Source organism: Canis lupus, chromosome 2, assembly GCF_003254725.2.
Source record: "Canis lupus dingo isolate Sandy chromosome 2, ASM325472v2, whole genome shotgun sequence".
NCBI classification, from domain to species: Eukaryota; Metazoa; Chordata; class Mammalia; order Carnivora; family Canidae; genus Canis; species Canis lupus.
The window spans coordinates 12038198-12062216 of NC_064244.1; the positions used below are offsets into that span (position 1 = coordinate 12038198).

Here is a 24019-nt window from a genome sequence, read left to right on the forward strand (position 1 = left end):
AAGTTCTTTAGAGATCTTGGAAACTAGCCCTTTATCTGATATGTCATTTGCAAATATCTTCTCCCATTCTGTAGGTTGTCTTTTAGTTTTGTTGACTGTATCCTTTGCTGTGCAAAAGCTTCTTATCTTGATGAAGTCCCAATAGTTCATTTTTGCTTTTGTTTCTTTTGCCTTCGTGTATGTATCTTGCAAGAAGTTACTGTGGCCGAGTTCAAAAAGGGTGTTGCCTGTGTTCTCCTCTAGGATTTTGATGGAATCTTGTCTCACATTTAGATCTTTCATCCATTTTGAGTTTATCTTTATGTATGGTGAAAGAGAGTGGTCTAGTTTCATTCTTCTGCATGTGGATGTCCAATTTTCCAAGCACCATTTATTGAAGAGACTGTCTTTCTTCTAATGGATAGTCTTTCCTCCTTCATCGAATATTAGTTGACCATAAAGTTCAGGGTCCACTTCTGGATTCTCTATTCTGTTCCACTGATCTATGTGTCTGTTTTTGTGCCAGTACCACACTGTCTTGATGACCACAGCTTTGTAGTACAACCTGAAATCTGGCATTGTGATGCCCCCAGATATGGTTTTCTTTTTTAAAATTCCCCTGGCTATTCGGGGTCTTTTCTGATTCCACACAAATCTTAAAATAATTTGTTCTAACTCTCTGAAGAAAGTCCATGGTATTTTGATAGGGATTGCATTAAACGTGTATATTGCCCTGGGTAACATTGACATTTTCACAATATTAATTCTGCCAATCCATGAGCATGGAATATTTTTCCATCTCTTTGTGTCTTCCTCAATTTCTTTCAGAAGTGTTCTATAGTTTTTAGGGTATAGATCCTTTACATCTTTGGTCAGGTTTATTCCTAGGTATCTTATGCTTTTGGGTGCAATTGTAAATGGGATTGACTCCTTAATTTCTCTTTCTTCAGTCTCATTGTTAGTGTATAGAAATGCCACTGATTTCTGGGCATTGATTTTGTATCCTGCCACGCTACCGAATTGCTGTATGAGTTCTAGCAATTTTGGGGTGGAGACTTTTGGGTTTTCTATGTAGAGTATCAGGTCATCGGCGAAGAGGGAGAGTTTGACTTCTTCTTTGCCAATGTGAATGCCTTTAATGTCTTTTTGTTGTCTGATTGCTGAGGCTAGGACTTCCAATACTATGTTGAACAGCAGTGGTGAGAGTGGACATCCCTGTCTTGTTCCTGATCTTAGGGGAAAGGCTCCCAGTGCTTCCCCATTGAGAATTATATTTGCTGTGGGCTTTTCATAGATGGCTTTTAAGATGTCGAGGAATGTTCCCTCTATTCCTACACTCTGAAGAGTTTTGATCAGGAATGGATGCTGTGTTTTGTCAAATGCTTTCTCTGCATCTAATGAGGGGATCATATGGTTCTTGGTTTTTCTCTTGCTGATCTGATGAATCACATTGATTGTTTTACGGGTGTTGAACCAGCCTTGTGTCCCAGGGATAAATCCTACTTGGTCATGGTGAATAATTTTCTTAATGTATTGTTGGATCCTATTGGCCAGTATCTTGTTGAGAATTTTTGCATCCATGTTCATCAGGGATATTGGTCTGTAATTCTCCTTTTTGATGGGGTCTTTGTCTGGTTTTGGAATTAAGGTGATGCTGGCCTCATAGAACGAATTTGGCAGTACTCCATCTCTTTCTATCTTTCCAAACAGCTTTAGGAGAATAGGTATGGTTTCTTCTTTAAACGTTTGATAAAATTCCCCTGGGAAGCCATCTGGCCCTGGACTCTTGTGTCTTGGGAGGTTTTTGATGACTGCTTCAATTTCCTCCCTGGTTATTGGCCTCTTCAGGTTTTCTATTTCTTCCTGTTCCAGTTTTGGTAGTTTGGGGCTTTCCAGGAATGCGTCCATTTCTCCTAGATTGCCTAATTTATTGGCGTATAGCTGTTCATAATATGTTTTTAAAATCGTTTGTATTTCCTTGGTGTTGGTAGTGATCTCTCCTTTCTCATTCATGATTTTATTAATTTGAGTCTTCTCTCTCTTCTTTTGAATAAGGCTGGCTAATGGTTTATCTATCTTATTAATTCTTTCAAAGAACCAACTCCTGGTTCTGTTGATCTGTTCCACAGTGCTTCTGGTCTCGATTTCGTTGAGTTCTGCTCGAATCTTTATTAACTCCCTTCTTCTCTTGGGTGTAGGATCTATTTGCTGTTTTTTCTCTAGCTCCTTTATGTGTAAGGTTAGCTTTTGTATTTGAGTTCTTTCCAATTTTTGAATGGATGCTTGTATTGCGATGTATTTCCCCCTTAGGACTGCTTTTGCTGCATCCCAAAGATTTTGGATGGTTGTATCTTCATTCGCATTAGTTTCCATGAATCTTTTTAATTCTTCCTTAATTTCCTGGTTGACCCTTTCATCTTTTAGCAGGATGGTCCTTAACCTCCACGTGTTTGAGGTCCTTCCAAACTTCTTGTTGTGATTTAGTTCTAATTTCAAGGCATTATGGTCTGAGAATATGCAGGGGACGATCCCAATCTTTTGGTATCGGTTCAGACCCGATTTGTGACCCAATATGTGGTCTATTCTGGAGAACGTTCCATGTGCACTTGAGAAGAATGTGTATTCAGTTGAGTTTGGATGTAAAGTTCTGTAGATATCTGTGAAATCCATCTGGTCCAGTGTATCATTTAAAGCTCTCGTTTCTTTGGAGATGTTGTGCTTAGAAGACCTATCGAGTATAGAAAGCTAGATTGAAGTCACCAAGTAGAAGTGTATTATTATCTAAGTATTTCTTCACTTTGGTTAATAATTGATTGATATATTTGGCAGCTCCCACATTCGGGGCATATATATTGAGGATTGTTAAGTCCTCTTGTTGAATAGATCCTTTAAGTATGATATAGTGTCCCTCTTCATCTCTCACTACAGTCTTTGGGGTAAATTTTAGTTTATCTATTATAAGGATGGCTACCCCTGCTTTCTTTTGAGGACCATTCGAATGGTAAATGGTTCTCCAACCTTTTATTTTCAGGCTGTAGGTGTCCTTCTGTCTAAAATGAGTCTCTTGTAGACAGCAAATAGATGGGTCCTGCTTTTTTATCCAGTCTGAAACCCTGCGCTTTTTGATGGGGTCATTAAGCCCGTTCACATTCAGAGTTACTATTGAGAGATATGAATTTAGTGTCATCATGATAACTATTCAGTCCTTGTTTTTGTGGAATGTTCCACTGAACTTCTTCTTAAAGGGGAATTTTAAGAGTCCCCCTTAAAATTTCCTGCAGAGCTGGTTTGGAGGTCACATATTCTTTTAGTTGGGCCTGTCTTGGAAGCTCTTTATCTCTCATTCCATTTTGAATGAGAGCCTTGCTGGATAAAGGATTCTTGGCTGCATGTTCTTCTCATTTAGGACCCTGAATATATCCTGCCAGCCCTTTCTGGCCTACCAGGTCTCTGTGGAGAGGTCTGCTGTTACCCTAATACTCCTCCCCATAAAAGTCAGGGATTTCTTGTCTCTTGCTGCTTTAAGGATCTTCTCCTTATCTTTGGAATTTGCAAGCTTCACTCTTAAATGTCCAGGTGTTGAACGGTTTTTATTGATTTTAGGGGGGGGGGGTATCTCTCTATTTCCTGGATCTGAATGCCTGTTTCCCTTCCCAGATTAGGAAAGTTTTCAGCTAGAATTTGTTCAAATACATATTCTGGCCCTCTGTCCCTTTCGGCACCCTCGGGAACACCAATTAAAGGTAGGTTTTTCTTCCTCAGGCTGTCGTTTATTTCCCTTAATCTATCTTCATGGTCTTTTCATTGTTTGTCTCTTTTTTCCTCAGTTTCCCTCTTTGCTATCAACTTGTCTTCTATGTCACTCACTCCTTCTTCCACCTCGTTAACCCTCGTCGTTAGGACTTCTAGTTTGGATTGCATCTCATTCAATTGATTTTTAATTTCTACCTGATTAGCTCTAAATTCTGCAGTCATGAAGTCTCTTGAGTCCTTTATGCTTTTTTCTAGAGCCACCAGTAGCTGTATAATAGTGCTTCTGAATTGGCTTTCTGACATTGAATTGTAATCCAGATTTTGTAACTCTGTGGGAGAGAGGACTGTTTCTGATTCTTTCTTTTGAGGTGAGGTTTTCCTTCTAGTCATTTTGCTCAGTGCAGAGTGGCCAAAAGCAAGTTGTATTGGGAAAAGGAGAAAAAGAGAGGAGAGAAAGAAGGAAAGAAAAGAGAAAGAGGAAAAAAAAACGAAAAAAAAAGAAGAAAAAGAGAAAGAAAAAGAAAGAAAGGAGAAAAAAGGGGGGTGGGGGAAGGAAACAAATCAAAAAGCAAAACAAAACAAAACAAAACAAAACAAAAACAAAACAAAACAAAACAAAAAGAACCACGGGGGAGTATCTTCTGATTCTGTGTACTTTAAGTCCCTTGGCTTCCCCTGGAAGTTGTCAGTCTAGCTGGTCTTCTGGGGGAGAGGCCTGCTGTGCTGATTTTCAGGTGTTAGCAGTTGGGGGAGCTGCTGTGCCCCTGCCTGGTGCAGGGCTCAGTGGGGGTTGTTTATCCCGTAAGGCCCCAGGAGCAACAGCCCTAGTGGCGGGGCAGCTCTGGAAACCTGGATTCAGCCCCGCAGGAACTCCGGAGCTCTCCGTCTGCAGGGCCTGGAGGCTCCGGGGCGGGGCCGCTGCTCTGCTCAGCTGGGGCAGGAGCGTCCTCGCTGTCCTGGGCCCTCCCGGCCTCTGCCTGTCCCGGGGGAGGCCGGATCCTGAGCTGTGTCCCGGCGCCCTGTGTTCCGGCGCCTGCGCTGTTGGATTCGCGCTCCCGCCCCGCAGCCGCCTCCGCGGAGCCGCCGCCCGTGCCCCTCCGAGCTGCTCCTGGAACCGCGCAGCCCCCTCCGCACGGAGCCTCTTCCTCTGCCCGAGCCCCTCCGAGCTCCCGCCCCGCAGCCCCCTCCGCGGAGCCGCCGCCGCCCGAGCCCCTCCGAGCTGCTCCGGGTCCCGCCGTGCGCTGCAGCCCTTAGGGAGCTCGGCGCACTCTCCCGGGGCGCAGGTGTCTGTTAGTGTCCCCGGGAGCCCGAGGGCATCCCCGCCCTCCTGGGTCCTGCTCCACCTCCCCGCGAGCCCCTTTCCGCCCGGGAAGGTCGGTGCAGCTCCTGCCCCTCCGGGACGGGGCTCTCCTGTCCTGGGGACACTCGCCCCGGCCTCAGCCCGGCTCCTCGCGGGGCCCCTCCCCCTTGGAGGCCTTTGTTTCTTTACTTCTTTTTTCCCCGTCTTCCTACCTTGATAGAAGCGCAAACTCTTCTCACTGTTGCATTCCAGCTGGTCTCTCTTTAATTCTCAGGCCGAATTCATAGATTTTCAGGATAATTTGAAGGTTTTCTAGGGAATTTGGTGGAGACAGGTGATTTGGGGACCCTACTCTTCCGCCATCTTCCCCTCCTTGCGGTTATCTTTTAGTTATTTAATTCATCCACTGAGATTTTTATTTCATTGAATTTATTTCTCATTTCAAGAAAGCCAACAGGATTTTTTTTTTTAATGTTCTGCCCTTTAAAAAAAATGTCATGCTATTTTCTTAGGCTTGGAATCCTTTCATATGTTTATTTATTGGCTTTCTGGTTTTGCATAACTAACCTCCACAGACTTTAGAAGCTCAGATAATAAACACTTATTATCTGGCACAGTTTCCAGGAGACTGAAGTATAGAAAAGGCTTAGTTAGCTTGGTGTGATTCAGACTCAGGGTCTCATAAGAATGCTATCAAAGATGTTAGCCAAGGATGTTATCATCTGAAGGCTGGATTGGGGCTGGAATATCTGCTTCTAAGGGAGTTCACTCACAATCCTGAGAAGTTAGTGCTACTACTGGCAGGAGTCTTCTTTCCCCTTCTTTCCCCATAGGGCTACTTGACTATCCTTTTCACATGGCATCTGGCTTCCCCTCAGACTGATCCAAGAGAAGATAGGGGAAGCCTAGATTTGGAAATTATACACTGTCATTGCCATGTGCATCATTATACACAGGTCAGTCCTACTTAGTGTGGGAGGGGACCGGTACACAAGGCACAAACACCAAGAGATGGGGATCGCTGGGGGCTTCTTTGGACTATGGTTACCATAATTTGCTATCTTTTCTTTATCACCTAGTGTACAAGAGTTCTTTTAGATCAACTTTGAGTCATTTCTTTTGGAACCCCAGTGGTGCCTCCAGGCAAGGGGTGGTATATCCCCTTTGGCCCTATTTTACTCTTTTCTTCCCTCTCATCTATCCTATATTTTGTTACTTAATTCTAACAGTCACATTATGCCTTCTGTTCTATTTTTTCCATACTCTGTTCCTCTCATCTGGGGATTTGTTTTTTACACTCAACATTTAAATACATGCATATTATATTTGACGTTTCTGGGTATATGTAGTGTTACAGTGTTCAGATCGCCTGGTCTTTCATATTATTAAAACAGTAGTCCTAACTGCATCCTTAGGCCTGATTTCAACTTATATGAGGAAACAGTTCCTCTTAAGAACAAATCATGAACATGAGTGGGTATCAGAAAAAGAAGGCTTATAGGCCAATGCTCAGGAAAAATAGAGACAACTCATTTTGTATATGTACATCAGAAGTGAGCCAGCAATGACAGGTCAAAGGACCAGTACTCTAAAAAAGAAACTAAGATCTTGAAATACTTTGTCCTGTCTTCACTACCCTGTTAGTCTACCAGAATTAGTACATCTTAAAAACCAAGTAAGTTCAATATGTTTGTATTTGAGAACAACAGAAGAGTAAATAGAGAAAAGTGTGTCTTTTACTCCAGAGCCAAATTTTGGATATGGTGTTGTTTTAACTATCTATAAAGGTGGAGTTGCAACTGATTCCTTGAGATCTGGCATATAGAAGTAAATCACAGGCCTGAAACATGGTTAGGCCAAGTCACAATTTGGAGACTGAGGCATGCAAAGGACTGCAAGCTTCCTGACACATTCTCTGACCTGTGCAGATGATCTAGATTTTTCATCTAAAGTGCATGAAAGTCAACTTATTCTACTCTGCAATAATTTCAAGCAGTAATTCCTAAAGTATCATACTCTCAACTCAGGCGATACTAGAGATTACTTCATAGTATATGGGTAAGTTCAATTATTTTTTAAACTATGAATTTTGAACAATTTTAAGAGTGAAATATACCTAGAATGATATACCTGTCAGCTTGGGCTGCTATACCAGAATACCATAGACTGGGTGGCTTAAACAAATTTCTCAGAGTTCTGGAGGCTGAAAGTCTAAGATTCGAGTGACAGCATGGTTGAGTTCTTGGTTATGTCCTCTCAGCTTTTTCCTTGGTGCATGTGTGCAGAGAGAGATCTCTGCCTCTTCTCATAAGAGCACTAATCCCTTGTTGGGGGCAGCACTTCTGTGACCTACTTTAGCTCTATTTACCTCTAAAAGCACCCCCCATACCTTCCAAACAGCATCCCATTGGGTTTGAGGGTTTCAACATATGAATACTGGGAGGATATAAACATTCAGTCCATTGCAAAGGTTATGATGATTATTTCTAACCTATACTTGCTTAAAAGGCTAGAGTTGATAGCAATGATAGAGTTAAGTCTCTTTAAACAAACAGCTTTGCATATTAAACAAAATTGCAAAGGTGAAATGCAGATGACTGAAATTTACACTCACTAAGAAGCAGAGATTAGTATAGCTGATCTGATCCTCCATATCCCTAAGCCACAGGGAAACCAACTCACCTGCACACCTGTCATCCTAAGAAAAGGACTCGGGCTCCAGATGGACCCAATGTTCTAACTTCTTGCTTTAAGAATACTTGTAGCAAATATAATTCATGCTGCCCTAATATAATCTTTCCAATTAAGGAGATTTTCCAATTGGTTTTATACTAGACTTCATTCCCTACAGCCACTCCTACATTGGTAATTAAGAAAATAAAACCAATATTTTAACATCTCTAGTCCTTGATAAATTATTACCGCCTTTAATTTACCATAACTGTGTGAATTACCTGACTGATATGTCTAGTTGTTCTTCCTCTATGTCTAGGTGATAATATCTATGTTTTTCTTGTGACTTCTGATGTTAAGAGATATATTCAATTTAAAAACCTAAAAGTCGGGATCCCTGGGTAGCGCAGCGGTTTGGCGCCTGCCTTTGTCCCAGGGCGCGATCCTGGAGACCCGGGATCGAATCCCACGTCGGGCTCCCGGTGCATGGAGCCTGCTTCTCCCTCTGCCTGTGTCTCTGCCTCTCTCTCTCTCTCTCTGTGACTATCATAAATAAATAAAAAAATTAAAAAAAAACACAAAATTATAAAAAATAAAAAAAATAAAAGCCTAAAAGTCTACTTAAAGTTTAAATATAATCGCTCTTCAGACAATTGAAAAATCTTAAATATCTCCAAGAGAAAAGTGTACATTCTTCCTATTGCACTGAATACAGCAATTTGGTCATACACACAAGTTAAAACAACTATACTCAGCATAAGTGTACTGAATGCCTGTGTTAGGTCTCCTTTCCAGGACAGTAGGTTTTACTAAAACTTAGCTATTCTCTGGATATGATTTATAACAACTATGTGATACAGCTATTTACCACACATTATGCAATTCCTTTTTTTCCCTCTCTACAGTAACAAATCCACTCTTTTTCAAATGTTATTGCTTTCACTCATGTATCCAATGAAATTTTCTAGGTGGCACAGAGTATTTTCCATCTTTAAAGGTACTGTATCATACATGAATGTGACTACAACTAGACTGAAGTAGAAGTTGAACAATTTTCAAGCTAAAAATCTAAGTACTTTAACAGCCTTATGCTGTTTAAATTAGCATTTCCCTCTATTAAAAGATGACAAAATAAAGTTTTAACTATAAAATAGATTAAAGTTATTTATTTGCCCAATTTTATTTTCTAGAAACAAATAAAAATATTAAGTTGAATGGACCACAGGCTTTGGCCTATTTTTCCCCTATATATTTGCTAATATTTTCTATATATTTCTATATATTGTTAATATTCCTATATATTTCCTATATTTTTCAAGACTACACCAAACCTGCTAAAATCAGAATATTTAAGATTGCAAACATGAGTCTCAAATTTCTTGATTTTTTGCCTTGAATCTTTAATTTTTTTTTAATTTTTATTTATTTATGATAGTCACAGAGAGAGAGAGAGAGAGAGAGAGAGAGAGAGAGGCAGAGACACAGGCAGAAGGAGAAGCAGGCTCCATGCACCGGGAGCCCGATGTGGGATTCGATCCCAGGTCTCCAGGATCGCGCCCTGGGCCAAAGGCAGGCGCCAACCGCTGCGCCACCCAGGGATCCCCTTGAATCTTTTATTGAACTATAAATATTTCCAATAATTTGCATTTTTTTCAGAGTCTGTATTTCCTTTTGAAAGATATGGAAGAAAGACCTTAAAACAAAATGCTTTTATGGAATGTATTATTCTGAGACAAATAGATAGACCTAACAGCTTAACATTCTAAGATAAAAAGCTGCAGGCAAGATCTTAAAAATGAAGACAAAAGTACTCAAACTTTTCCCCTTGCCTTTTCATTTGCACTGAAGCAAACATTACTCTTTGCAGAAAGAAGGGGGACTTGAACAAGCATTTATACACAAAGCTGGTGAGACACTGAGGTTAATGAGGAGGGATGCCAAAAATTTAATCAGCTCAGTCATTTTAAAATTGACAATAACAAAAAACATTCAGACATAAAAACTATGCTTAAGCATCCTATAAATAGTTACCATACTCTAAATTTTAAGCCATCATCAGTTGCAAGATACACTACTAACTTTGTTAACAACTTTCCTGAAAAAATAATACACTAATATCTTTGGATACTGATATTCATTCTAATAATTGATATTTTTACAAGTAATAATTTTTATATTGCTGAATTCTGTATTTTTAGAATAGGATGAAAAACATGTAGGCAATTTCTTTTCAGTTTGTAAACAGTATGTTGTGATCCCATTCAGTTATGGCTTTAGTTTTACAAATACCCCAGCTATCTCACAAATAATCCTTGAAGCAAGATAGAAATTGCCACATGTGTTCTGCCGAAGAGAATTTTTTTCTTGCTTTTCGCGTGTAGTATGGAAAAAGAATAATGCAAAACAGATATTTCCTTTGGGGTACTTATTTTTAAATCTGAATATTGACTGGCAATAATACTTTCTTAATAATAATAATAATATATTCTAATGATCTGATTCAAAGTGAGGGTATTTGACTTTGCCATAATCCTCCATCATTGTCTATTCAGGGAATGAACAACATCATCATACGCTGATGCAAAAAAAATCATAGGATTCTATTGCATGGTTAAGTTTGTCTACTTTCCCTAGAAATGCAATTAATCTTGTTTAAAAAGTCTTTCCTCTAGTATCCTTCTGGATTGGTTTTAAAATAAGAATCTACATTCATCAAGATATTGAAACAAAGAAGCTACAATCCATAATAGAGAATGGATTTGAAAATTAAGTTAGAAACAACTGAAAAAAAAAAATAAAAAAAAGAGAAACAACTGGAAGTGAGAAATTGAGAAAGAGTTGGCCTGGAAAAGTAAATAATAATGCTGTTGGAAAAAGTGAAAGGAAACGAAGTTGGTGGCATACATACTACTGAGGGAAAAATAATGAAAGTTTGCAGTTAAAAGGTTACCATTTGAGTCAACACTGTTTTGAACTAAGGTAACAATGGAAAAAAACAGAAAAAATATTGTGAAGTTGGAGTCAGCAAGGTTTGCAAGTAGGCAATGTTAAAGGAAAAGTCAAAGAATACTGTGGAATTTCAATCCTGGGTTGCTAGAAAATAGTAATATCATTAGAGGAACAAGGAATGAGGGGGAAAGAGGCTGATTTTGAGGGAATAGGCAAAAATGAAATAAGTAACTCCTTATGGACACTTAGTATAAAATAAAAGTTGCAAGTAATGTGCCGATTCATACCTTGGGGATTAGGTGAATATTTTGCATCTGTGTGTATTTTTAAGTTTTTGTTTTGGTTTATTAGCCAAGGAAGAAAAGTGCTGTAGATAAATAATCAGCTTATACTGGAAACAAATCAATGTCTGTAAGGGAATCTATATGCCCTGATCCCATCTCAGCTAACAGAAGAAAAAAAATTGATAATCATCAAAAGCAATATTTTTATTGAAAACCAAATTTCTATTTGTATTTTCATCTTATGGCAAGATGACATAAAATTCCTTTAAGAAACCTATAGTTTCAACAGGCTCTGTGGTTTCAACCCAGTGTTTCTTTTGTTATGAAGCCAACATTAAAACCACACAGTTCAGGCAGTTTTTTAAATTCCATATTTTTTTGTCCAAAACTTGAACCAGAAAATCAGGACAAATGATCTATAACTGATACTTCATATCTCTGCTTCTGAGTCTGGCCACCCTTCTCTCTCTCCTTTGAAATCATCAGCCACAGAATATAAGTAACCAAGATAACTAGAGTAGCAACAGTATTGGCAGTAGTTTGTGTTTCCTTTTAATATTCTTTTATGTTATCCTCTGCCACTGGTCTCGGTGATGCTCTCTAAGCTCAAAGTGAGAGGTCATTTGGGAAAAGCCCTGGCCACTGAAATCAAATAAGCTTAGGTGAAACTCTCATTTTCCCCTTCAACTATGTACTGTTATCCATATCATTTATGCTCTTTACTACGTTTAATTTTTCACATCTATAAAGTAGAAATTGTATTCTCTTCCTTGTGAGGTTAGTGTTGGATGAGTGGTATGAAATGGTTAACACTGGTCCTAAGAAGCAGACATAATTTGTCACTTTTTAGCTAGGTAGCCTTGGGCAGGTTATTCCCTTCTCAGTTTGCTCCATAAAATTGGGATAATAAAGATATCAATCCTATCCAACATTTAAGAGCTCTTCACTGGCAATGGACTAGACATTATTCTAGATTCAAAAAGTTAGAGGACTGGGGTGCCTGGGTGGCTCAGTCAGTCAAGTGATCGAGTCTTGTCATGATTTCAAGGTTGTGAGATTGAGCCCCACATGAGGCTCTGTGCTGGGCGTGGAGCCTGCTTAAGATCCTCTCTCTCTCCCTCTGCCTTTCTCTACACCTCCACCTTAGCCATTCGCAGGTGTGTATATATATGCATGCATTCTCTCTCTCTAAAAGAATTAAAATAAAATAAAATAATAAAATGAAATGTTAGAGGATTATATAAGATGCTACATACGAGTGGTGAATGGTATCAGCTCACTCTCTCTCAGAAGGACTTTCCGTATTCCCTACCTTTGCCAAGCTTCTTGTCCATTGAGAATGCTTCCCAACCCACTTGTTGGGCTTGACCACATGACTTGCTCTGATCAATGCACATGAGCAGACATTATGCATACCATGTCCCAACAGAAGCTTTAAATGTGATTTCTTTTTCCTCTCCTTCTACTTGACAACAGAATATGTCACATAGGACCTTTGTCCTTAGCTTTGATCCCAGATAAACAGGAAAAGTAGTACACTGCTTGAAGCTCTATAGAACTAAAAAGATCTATGAATAAATATGTATTTTTGCCATTATTGTTCTATGCCCACTCACATGCTTGAGATCAAGAAATAAATGCTTGTGGTTACAAGCCACTGAGGTTTGGCTTTCAACAAAAGCTGGCATATATCATTGTTTTGCATCTGAATATTATCTTAGCAAGAATAACAAACTAAAATATGTAACAAAAGTATATAAAACACTTGAAAAGATACTAGGCATCTATCTACCCATTCACCAACAAATGTTAATATTGAGTAATATTACGTGCCAGAAACTGTTTAAGCTCCTGGAGATAAGGCAGTGATAAGACAAAAATCCCTGCTATCATGCAGCTAACATTATTGTTGGGGAAAATAGAAATATAACCATACGGAGAAAGAAAATGTCAGACAAGGAAGAGACTCTGTGTGGAAGGAAGTCAAGTGCCTAGCTGGAGGAAGTACATTCCAGGATGAGGGACAAGAAGGTGTAAAAGCCCTGAGGCATAAACGGGTTGGAGTATTTAAGGATTAGCTAAGAGGACGTATAGTTGTCAAGTAGAGGCACAGGGCTGGAAGGTGAAGTATGAGAGGTCTGAGGGGACCAGTCAAGCACACCTTGGAAGCTACTATAGAAGTCTGGCTTTTGCTCTGAAAAAAAACAGGATGTCATAGGAAGACTCTGATGATAGGATGACATGATCTTATCTAAGTTTGAAAAATGATAAGTCTGCCTGCTGCTTTGAGAACAAATTATATTCTCAAGGGTAGAAGCAGAGATAATTTAAAAGGCAACTATAATAATCCATGCAGACACAACAGTGGCTTGGGAGGGGAGAGTAATGAGAAGTGGTCGACTCTTGATATATCTGAAGCTAGTGGCAAACCAGATTTGTTCATGAAAAATAAACAAGTAGAAATATATTGTCATTTACTGAGAAAGGGAGGCATGGAAGAATGGCAAGATTGAGGGGACAATTAATAATCAAGAATTCACTAGCAGCCATGGAGATATAAGGGTCAACTCATTGAATTATTGATTTCCTTTTTGCCTGACCTTGTCCAGAGAGGGATTTAGCTTTGTGCAGAGTTCTTCAGAAACCACTACATGGAGTGGCTAAGGGAATTAATCCTGCCAGGATGATGAGGTGGAGGATCAGAGCTGAGTCCCAGAGCTACAACTGAAAGAACTGGAATCCAGCCCTGATTATGTCCAGGGAGAGGCTGGTGTTCTTCCAACCAAGAACACTACATTGATGGAGCAGGACTAAAGGTTAAGTTTTCAGCACTTGAGAGTGCTCACTACATGGATTATTGCAATTCATTTTTAAATTACCTTGCCTCTGATCTCTTCAAGAAGGAAACTGTGCTCCCCACCTTGCCATACTGAGCCTACAGCCTCGGTATCAGGATTACCCAAGAGCTTGATAACCAGTAGATTACTACACACTGCCTGGAATGAGCTTTTTCTGGGGTGTTTTAGTTTTATTTTAATTTATTGTAGGCTTGTTTTAGGTTATTTCCCTTCATTACCGTCGAGATGTCTACCAGACATCTAAGTTGAGACGTTTAATAGGGAATTAGTATACAAGTCTGGATTTCAGGGTAAAGGTTGAGAATGGGGACAAATCTAGGAAACTTATATTTGTTTTTTAATAAAAGAAAGGCATAACATGGAGAAGAAGCGGTTGACAACAATCCTTAGGAATATTTAGTGCGGACTGACAGGAGAACAACTCTCAATGTAACTGAGAGAGATTAATACAGTCTCCAAAACAATGTAATTATAAGGTAACCAGTTTGGTTATTATAACCCCTCAAATATAATGGAATTACAGTTTAACTTCAGACAAGATTTCTTAATATTTTCCACAGGATGAGACAGAAGCACAACTGATTCAAACCTCTTTACTATCTTTACAAAGATACTAAGACTAATTACTAGCAACAATTCACAATAATCTTTTCCAGGATTAATATACTAGTAAGAACAGAAGGGTATTCTTAGAATATGTGTGGAAATGAAATATTGATTTCCTCAACAGTGCCTTTTAAAGTAAACAAGTTTGAAAATACTCATATATTAAAATATTCTTCTTTGCCAAGGTAGAGGGCACAGTCCATGAATGACAAATCATCGATTGCAATGTCTCCAGTGAAGCCATCTCCTACAAAAGCCTCCACCAAAGTCTAAGAAAAATACAAGAAATCTGTTGCTATTGTGAAGGACATTAACTTATGAAAATCACATGATAGGATAAAAAATCAATTTACTTAAAGAGAAATTTTTTTCTGAACCATTAAAAAAATACTTTCCAATAGTATTTATAAAATAGGCATCTTGTCCCTACCTAAATAATTCCAGTAACAGGAATTTCTGTTCCTTATTGGGCCCATTAGACCCACAAAACTCATCGTGTTTCTAGTGATTTTCTGAAATTATAATAGGTCAGATTGATATCTTCTTCCCTATAACTTTCAACCTTTAATTCTAGACTTGTCCTATTTTTTTTCTGATCCTTTGAGTATTTGAAGGCAAATCATGGTCTCCTTTTCCCACCTTTGCCCAAGGAGTTCATCTGTTTCCAAGGTTAAACCTCCTCATTGTTCAAGAAATCCAATTTGCAGCCAGAGGTACTTGCTAGAATGTACATTTTTAAGAGCCTTAGAATTTTTCTCACACCGACCTTATTCTGTAACACTTTATGAAACTGGCTAATCGTTATTAGATCTCCTTCAGAACCGCATTAATCACAGCGAATGCCGATGACATCTATGCTCTTACAGGAGTTGCAATTCCACCAAACCTCCAGTAAAACATGAAATACTGACAAACCACTATGTTATATGGCAGATTGTGATTAGGGCTGAAATTTGCTATAATGGAATTAATCATGATAAATTATTTTAATACTTATGCAAATATGTTGCATACTGAACAGGAATCCTGCTATAATTTAATAATGAAGAACTTCAAGCAAACTCAGAAAACACATTCTTTTCTCCCACTATTATGTGAATATATGTTTCTGTTGCATTTCTCCTTACAAATGTTTTTTTTCTCCTTACAAATGTTATATATGGGAGTTAAAATTTTATTTCATTTTTTAAAAATTCTTAGCTTCTATCCAAACTTGTCTCACACATTATTTATGAGAGTCTTAGAGGTAGGAAATTTTTAAAAGATCAAATTACTGACCTCAAACCTCTTGACATCTTCCCCCAACTTCCTAGTCTTTCTTGAGAATTACCAGTTTTCTCCATAATTTGTCAGTTAGGAAATTAATCAATGTGGGAAAGGTTTATGTATCTAACTAATGGGTAAATGTATTCCACTTAATATTGCCAGAAGAACATTTATTTATCAGTACTATGCAGGAGTGTCTTGGTGCTTTATAATGGATCACTCCATATATAAAATGCACCCTTAGTTTCTCCACTATCATGAATGACAGAAATATTATAGGCAGAGAAAACAAAAATGCATAAAGAATACCCAGTAGAAAAAAAAATACCCAGTAGAAAACCATACAATTATTCTAATAAACAAAAAACTGTCAGAATTTGACAGAACCTACTGTAAGAAAATATTTTTTGTTCTATTAAAACAAAAAAGACTGAATTTGGGTAAGCCAGAGGAAAAAGGCAAACACAAAGATTGATTACTAATAAATTCCCTGGATCAATAGGCCTATCCTACTGCAGTACAACATAGGACATGGCTGAGACAAAAGCTGAGAAGATGCAAGAAAGGAGAAATTAGGGTAAATAAGAGGAAACATTGATTTTGGTACACTGCTCATGATTATATTAGTTTACTAAGAAGGAGGGATAGAAAATGACACCAACACTGAGGGGGGCACTTGAAGGGATGAGCACTGGGTGTTATATATATGTTGCCAAATTGAACTCCAATCAATCAATCAATCAATCGAAAATGACATCAAAATCCCAAAGTTTATGGAAAGCACAGTTCTTCTGCATAAAAATATCTGTAAGCTAACTTTGTGGATATATACATGTATAGCTCCACTTGAGAATATGCGCTCACTGTTCAAAAGTATTTTTTTGTTGTCATTATGCAGCCATAAATTTAAACAATAGTCATTTGTGAAAATTGTAAATTTTCTCATTTGTGGGCCACACTAGGTAAGTAGTACCTCTGAGTGGATTCTGTTTGCAAAGGCTTATTTCTATTCTAGTTCACTGCATACTACATAAGAAGCATTTTGATAGTGCTTGTATCAGCATTAAGTGCCAAGAAGATGACAAAAAAAAAATAATCTGAGGCAGAAGACAGTTGGGTCTTGTGCTGAGATACAATATAATCATAATTTTTACCAAAATACATTCAATTTCCTGACCCTTTAAACATTAACATTGTTGAGAACAATAGCTTCAAGTTGAAATACTAAAACTGTTTGTATGTATATTTGCAGTCTCAGCCTCTTTGAGAATTTAATTAAGCCAACCACTAAAAAAAAAAAAAAGTTATGAATGTATGAATGTTCAGGTTTTATTCTACCTTGTCCTACATTTAAATGTGGTCTTGCGAAAAGCTTTGCATGTCATCCTAAGAAACTAATCCTAAGAACATAGTCACACAAAAAAGAAGAAACCCAAGTGTCTCTGTTCTGAAAAATTCACTTTCATTTCTGGTGTTTTTCCCAGAATAAATGGGAGAATATTAAAACACAAACATTATAGTATGCAGGGCAGTACTGCCATCCAGGAAATTAGAGAAGCCACATTTTACTCTTAAGTGCCATTAGTACCTTACTGAATTACTTAAAGGGCAATTGGAAATTCCAGTTTGGTCTAAACGACCTGCATTATCCGTACAGGCCAATTCTACTTACATTAGAACTATCACTGGCTTGGAAATTTTGTAAAGTAATGCAGTGCTTCTAAGTTGTTCTTTTCATGGGCTGCCACATCTAGGTGCTCCAACTAAAGACAAGATGGCTTTGTCAACTACATTGCGACTTTTAGTTCTAATATAACCAAAGACTCAACTATTAATAAGGGTCTCAAGACTTGCTAGAACTCATTTATCTCTATATTTAGGAAGTTCTGAATTTCTAACCAAGCATTTTAAATGATCTGGAAACTCCCATTATCATATATATGTAACACACAATTATAATTTTACTAAAATACCTTCAATTTCCTAACATATATATGTACATATGTGAGAATTAACTCACGGGAAATAAAAAAATGGCATTAATTCAACCTGTCACCTACTATTTTAACCATCCCAAGTTTGTGAAAGAATACAAAATTCAAACATATCAATTTTTGATATAATCTTCAGGAAGACTTGAAATAAAGGATTTCTTCTCTAAGATTAAACAACAATATACACTCAATGTGGAGCAACTCTGATGCATTGCTGATGGGAATCCAAAATGGTTTGGAAAATGGTTTGTCAGTTTCTTATAAAATTAAACATACTTCTCTATAATGTGGCAATCCCACATATAGGTATTTGCTTACTCAAGAGAAATGAAGCCATGCCAAACAAACACCTGCTCACAAAGTGAAAACAATCCAAATATCCTTCAACTGGTAAACAGTAAAGAAACTTGTGGGAGATCTATACGATGGAATGCCACTCAGCAATAAGAAAAACTAGTGGTACATATAACAACAGTTGCGCATCACAAAAGCATTATACCTAAGCCAAATAAGCCAGTCTCAAAAGGTTACATACTTGATCAATCCATTTATACAACATTCCAGAATAGGCAAAACTACGGAGAAAGAAATCCGATGAGTGTTGTCAGGGGCTCTGGGGATCTATGACATGGAGGAATGGGGAATCTGAGAGGATGAGAGAAATATTTTCTTACTTGTGGTGGTGGTTACACAACTGTGTGAGTTTACTGAAATTCATAGAGCTGATCACCTAAACAAGATGAATTTTACTTAAATAAACTATACCTCAATAAACAAATAAAAACATTTATTCTATACTTATTGCCACAAATCATTATTATCTCAATTACTATTTTTACTGTTTTCTAAATCACTAATTTCATGCATGGAATTTTATAATTATTACATTGTAATCTCAATTATTACACCATTTTAATTCAGCTATGAACATTCTCTTGTAATCCACTAATACCTCCCCAGAGAATATTTGTTTTCCATTTTACTTGTTAATGATGTCCACTTATTTTCATTTACTATTTTCATAGTTAAAAATGCAAAGACAAAGAAAATGAAAGACATAAAAATTCCTTTACCCTGTTTTTTATAGTTGACTAACAGTTTGATGTAGCCAAACTCCTATAAACACATTTAGACAACTATCCGATATTTTACCGTATAACCTAAAATTTAAGGGGCTCATAGAAAGTCAGTTTAGGATCTTAAACTTTCTACGCTAATATTTAGGGAAACATTTGCTAGATTCAACATAAAAAGGCTTTTAAATCACTGCTGGAATTTTTTATATAACCTTGAAACTAACTTCAATGAAATATAACTTAGATTTTTGTCTAACAAATTTTATGTTTCTCTTTGTCTTTTTTTTTATATGTCTCTGGCCATACCAAATACAAAAACTGCAGAATAATTAGAGTTTTCCAATTATTATACTATACATAGGAACACTATCATCAAACGTGGGCCACAAAAGCTCTACTTAAATTGTGTATACACCTGAGCATAGAAATGTATAATAAAAATAAAGTCACGGTACTAGAAGAGATGAAATAAAATGCTGGGATAGATAAGTAAGGGAAGTGCTATAGAATGATTACTTAGAGAAAGTATCTGATGTGCCTCACCTGTGTAAGATCCTATTTTGGGAAAAAATCATGACAACAATTTTTATTGATATTTTGGCATTATACCCTATTTCTTCTTACCTAATGTCAGGCATAATATATGGCTTCCTAAGAATTTTTTATTCTTCAATGACTGTGTGCTTTGGCATTATGCCAAGTGTTTCCATAGTTACCAAAAAGAATTTTTAAAAAAGTTATCTTGATGGTTTCTCACCATCTAGGACAGAAGAGACAAAATGGTTATAACCCAGCTCCCAGGAGTGTGGTTTAGCCAAAACAGTGCTTTCAAGGAGAACAGGTTGACAAATATTTTTAAAGTAGGATTATTTCACAAAAAGATACGGTCCTGTGGTTGTTACAGTCTGATTATTCCCTATTAAAAATATAACTCTAAGGCTGACAGTTGTCATTTATTATTTAACACCTGACCTACTTCCAATTCATGTCCTTTGCCTGGTTCCCATAGGCATTTGAGTTTCCAATTCCTTGTGCATGTTAGGTCAGAAACCATGAAGGATCTGACACTTTACCCTACTCACCAGCTAACAAGGTAGCTTGCCAATGTTTCATACACAGATACTGACAGAAGACACCAAATCCTTGATTGAGAAGGAAAGCAAAAAGCATCACTTAGAAAAATTCCTTCCACTTGTCTCCCTCAATCAGATGTTTTCCTTTGCAGAAGAAGATCCCAGACATTAGGAGACTAGCTGTTATAAGCTGCTGGTATACATGCTCATCTTCAACTCCAGAGAGAGAGAGAGGATGGGAGGGAGGGAGAAAGGGGGCTTAATTTGGAATTTGTAAGCAAATGTCTCAGGGTAAAGGCTATTCAAACACACTCTTCACTCAGAGATTGAGCTGTGAAGAACACAAAAAATCCATGGAGAATTACCTCCCAGCAGTGTAGCTGGATGGTGCTACACTCCTGATATATTTAATTTGTGGAAGCACTAGGACTCCCCCAATGTGTGCGTAAATTACGATGTTTGTATCAATTCAGCCTCCTTTTCTCTTATATAATACCTCATTTTATACTATTCTGAACTAAATGGGTATAAATTGTTGGAGTCTTCCGGAGATGACCACTCACCTGCTGTTGGCCTAGCAACTTTAACGCCCACAGAATCTTTTCCCATCTGAGCTTCTGTTGTATTGAGAGCAGAGATTTAAAAAAAAATCAAGGACAGGGAATGTGGCAGAGGAGAAATAAGATCATTCGAAATATCATTCATGTTTCCTTATTTAAATAGAATTATTTCTGTTATTCTTTTTTTTAAGATTTATTTATTTATTCCCCCACTGGGGAAATTTATTTATCACCCCCCCACTGGGGCTGCCCTCTTTCTGTTATTCTTGAACAACAGAAACAGATACCTTAAAAATAATTTCTAAGTATTCAGATCATATGAAATTGATTTTCTTTCCATATTTGTTAAAAGGGTTGGCAAAACACTGCAGGTATTCTGCTACATTAGCTTCCATGTAGTTTCAAATGTATAAGAAGGGCCAAAATTTGGGTGAGTTCCCTCTCTCCCTCAACATAGTTGCCTAATATGCCTACATTTAATACAGATAAATGTTAACCAGTTTGAAACTAATTTGCTACTTGACACTCCGCAAACCATCTCACAGGTAACCCATTTCACACCCCATGTATTATTTGAATGATGACAAATAGTACTCAATTTCTTCAGTCCTAGGAATTTATGAAACCTATTTGATTGGAGGTTATAAAGAAGCATTTAATTGAAAATAGTTGGGCAGCCTGGGTGGCTCAGTGGTTTAGCGCTACCTTCAGCCCAGGACCTGATCCTGGAGACCGGGGATGGAGTCCCATGTGGGGCTCCCTGCATGGAGCCTGCTTCTCCCTCTGCCTCTCTCTCGTTCTCTCTCTGTCTCTGTCTCATGAGTAAATACATAAAATCTTTAAAAAAAGTAGAAAATAACCTGATAGATATCAGAGAGGAAAAAAGTGAAGGTTTGGAACTATTAGTTTAAAAGTTCACAAAAAAAAGGTTTTTATTATTTAAAAATGATTCAGTAAGGTATAATAAGATTTTAGTATAGCACAATACTGTCCCAAGTGATTGGTTCATACATGCCAGAGTAAAATTCCTTTAAGGAGCAGGGTTCTAAAATCCCTAAATGTTATTTTTTTTTTTTTACCAATCACCAGGCTAATTTTTCATCCCCTACACCATTAAATATAAGAGTTAAAGGAAAAAAAGTGGAACTATAATTTATTATTTTGATATACAATGTCCTTTTATGACATTAATCATGTAGTTCTCATTCTTCTCAAGAAAGGAGGCTCCAAATAACCCCTACACTTCTATATGACAACTTAAAACTGATTCATACCTAAAGCACCCAAAACTAGGTCATACATTTAACCACAAGAAATAGCCCTCATTTGCCTTTTGTTCTAGTTTAATATCCTATAAGCCCACCAAGTAGTTATCATGAATTAAAAATCCCACTTTAGTTGTCAGCGTCAAGGGTACTTCTTCAGAGAAGCCTTCCTTCATAACAGAAGCTGAGGAAATTTTCCTTTAAAATTTTCCATAATTTTTAATTATATCAGTACTTGTACATTTAAATGTTTGTCTGTCTCCTCTAGAAGACTTTAAGGACAGGCTCCATGAGGCTCATTGAGGGACAGATACAAAGCACCTAGCACAGTGATGAGCACACACTAAGTACTAAGCAGCTGAATACTTCAGGGAAACATACAATTTCAACTAAAATTGTTGATGTCATTCAATGGAATCCCTATCAAAATACCAATGGCATTTTTCACAGAGCTACAGCAAAAAAAAAAAAAAAAAAAAAAATCCTTAAAATTGCATGGAACAACAAAAGACTTGGAATAGCCAAAGCAATCTTGAGAAAAGGAATAAAGTTAGAGGTATTACACCTCCTGATTTCAAACAATACTACAAAGCTATAGTAATCAAAACAGTATGGATGGTACTGGTAAAAAAAAAAAAGTGAATATATAGACCAATGGAATAGAAGACAATACAGAAATACACCCACGCTCATACAGTCAGTTAATCTTTGACAAAGGAGGCAAGAATATACAATGGGGAAAAGACTGTCTCCAATTAGTGGTGCTGGAAAGACTGGATAACTACATGCAAAAGAATGAAACTGGACCACATTTTGTACCATCTACAAAAATAAACTCAACATGGATTAAAGATTTAAATGTAAATCTAGTAACCATAAAACTTCTGGAAGAATGTATAGGCAGTAAGCTCTTTTATAATAGTCTTATAAATATTTCTTTAGATCTATCTTCTCAGGCATGGGCAACACAAAAATTGGACTACACCACACACATCGCAGTGAAAGAAACCATCAACAAAATGAAAAGGTGACCTACTGAATCAGAGAAGATATTTACAAATGATATCACTGATAAGGGGTTAATATCCAAAACATCAAAAAAAAACCTCACACAGCTCAATACCCCCCTAAAATATCTGATTAAAAAATGGGCGGAGGGCATGACTAGGCATTTCTTCAAAGATGACATACAGATCAATAGATGCATAGAAAGATACTCAACATCACTCATCATCAGTGAAATGAAATCAAAGCCACAATAAAATATCACTTAAACCCTGTCAGAATGGCTATTACCAAAAACAGGAAATAACAAGTGTTGGTGAGTTGTAGAGAAATCTAGGGAGGGAACCCTAGCACACCATTAGTGGGAATGCAAAATGGTACAGACACAATGGAAAACAGTATGGAAGTTTCAAGAAATTTAAAACAGAGCTACCATATGATCCAATAATTCCACTGCTGAGTATTTATAGAAAGAAGATGAAAACACTAATTCAGAAGCATTCCTGTGTTCACTGCAGCATTATTTACAATAGTCAAGGTATGGAAGCAATCTAAGTATCCATCAATGGATGGATGGATAAAGAATATATGGTGTGTGTATGTATTGTGGAATCTACAAAAAACAAATAGATACAGAGAACAATCTGGTGGTTGCCAGAGGGGAGTGGGGTGGAGGATGGGCAAAATAGGGGAAAAGGATTAAAAGGTACAAAATACTAGTTACAAAATAAGACTGTGGGATGCAATGTACACCATAGAGAATATACTTAATGATACCATAACAACCTCATACCCTGACAGATGGTAGCTGGGTTTACCATACTGATCACCTTGTAGTGTATATAAATGTTGAGTCACTATGTTGTACACCAGAGACCTAACATTGCATGTCAACTACATTTAAAGTAAAATGAAATTATTGCTGTTATTCATGTCATACCATATTGCCCACAGGTTTCACATGACACGATTGTCATATCAACAAGAAGGTGCAATACGTATTGATTTTCCTAGTTATTTCTCCACATATCTAAGCCATTGACAAATTCCACTTTTTTTTCTTTTACAACTCCCTGTATCGTTCCCTTCCCTGCAGTGCCTTATTCCTGGATTCCAATTCATTTCTACCTGTATTTATACAGTTTTCCTATGCTTTTCTCCCTTTTTCCATTTCTAATGCAGATATATCTGCATTTCCAGGTTTTTTCCCTTTAATCTGAAGCATTACATTCTTTCTGTAATGATATAAATTTCATTTGTTACAGGGATTTTCTCTCTTATATATTTGATAGCTTTATTAGTTGTAGGCAGTCTTGCAACCTTTTTTTAAATCTATAATTTAAGCACTTAGCATTCAGAATCCCAAACCCTTATTTTC

At 37.3% G+C, this 24019-nt stretch overlaps 1 protein-coding gene across 1 annotated transcript in view; it reads right to left on the bottom strand.

Annotated features, from left to right (window-relative positions):
- The window catches only part of MALRD1 (MAM and LDL receptor class A domain containing 1), a 649658-nt gene that overhangs the window by 403030 nt on the left and 222609 nt on the right, over positions 1-24019 (bottom strand). The window contains 1 exon segment of the mRNA XM_049096644.1: positions 14584-14671. Within this exon segment, the coding sequence (XP_048952601.1) occupies positions 14584-14671 (88 nt within the window).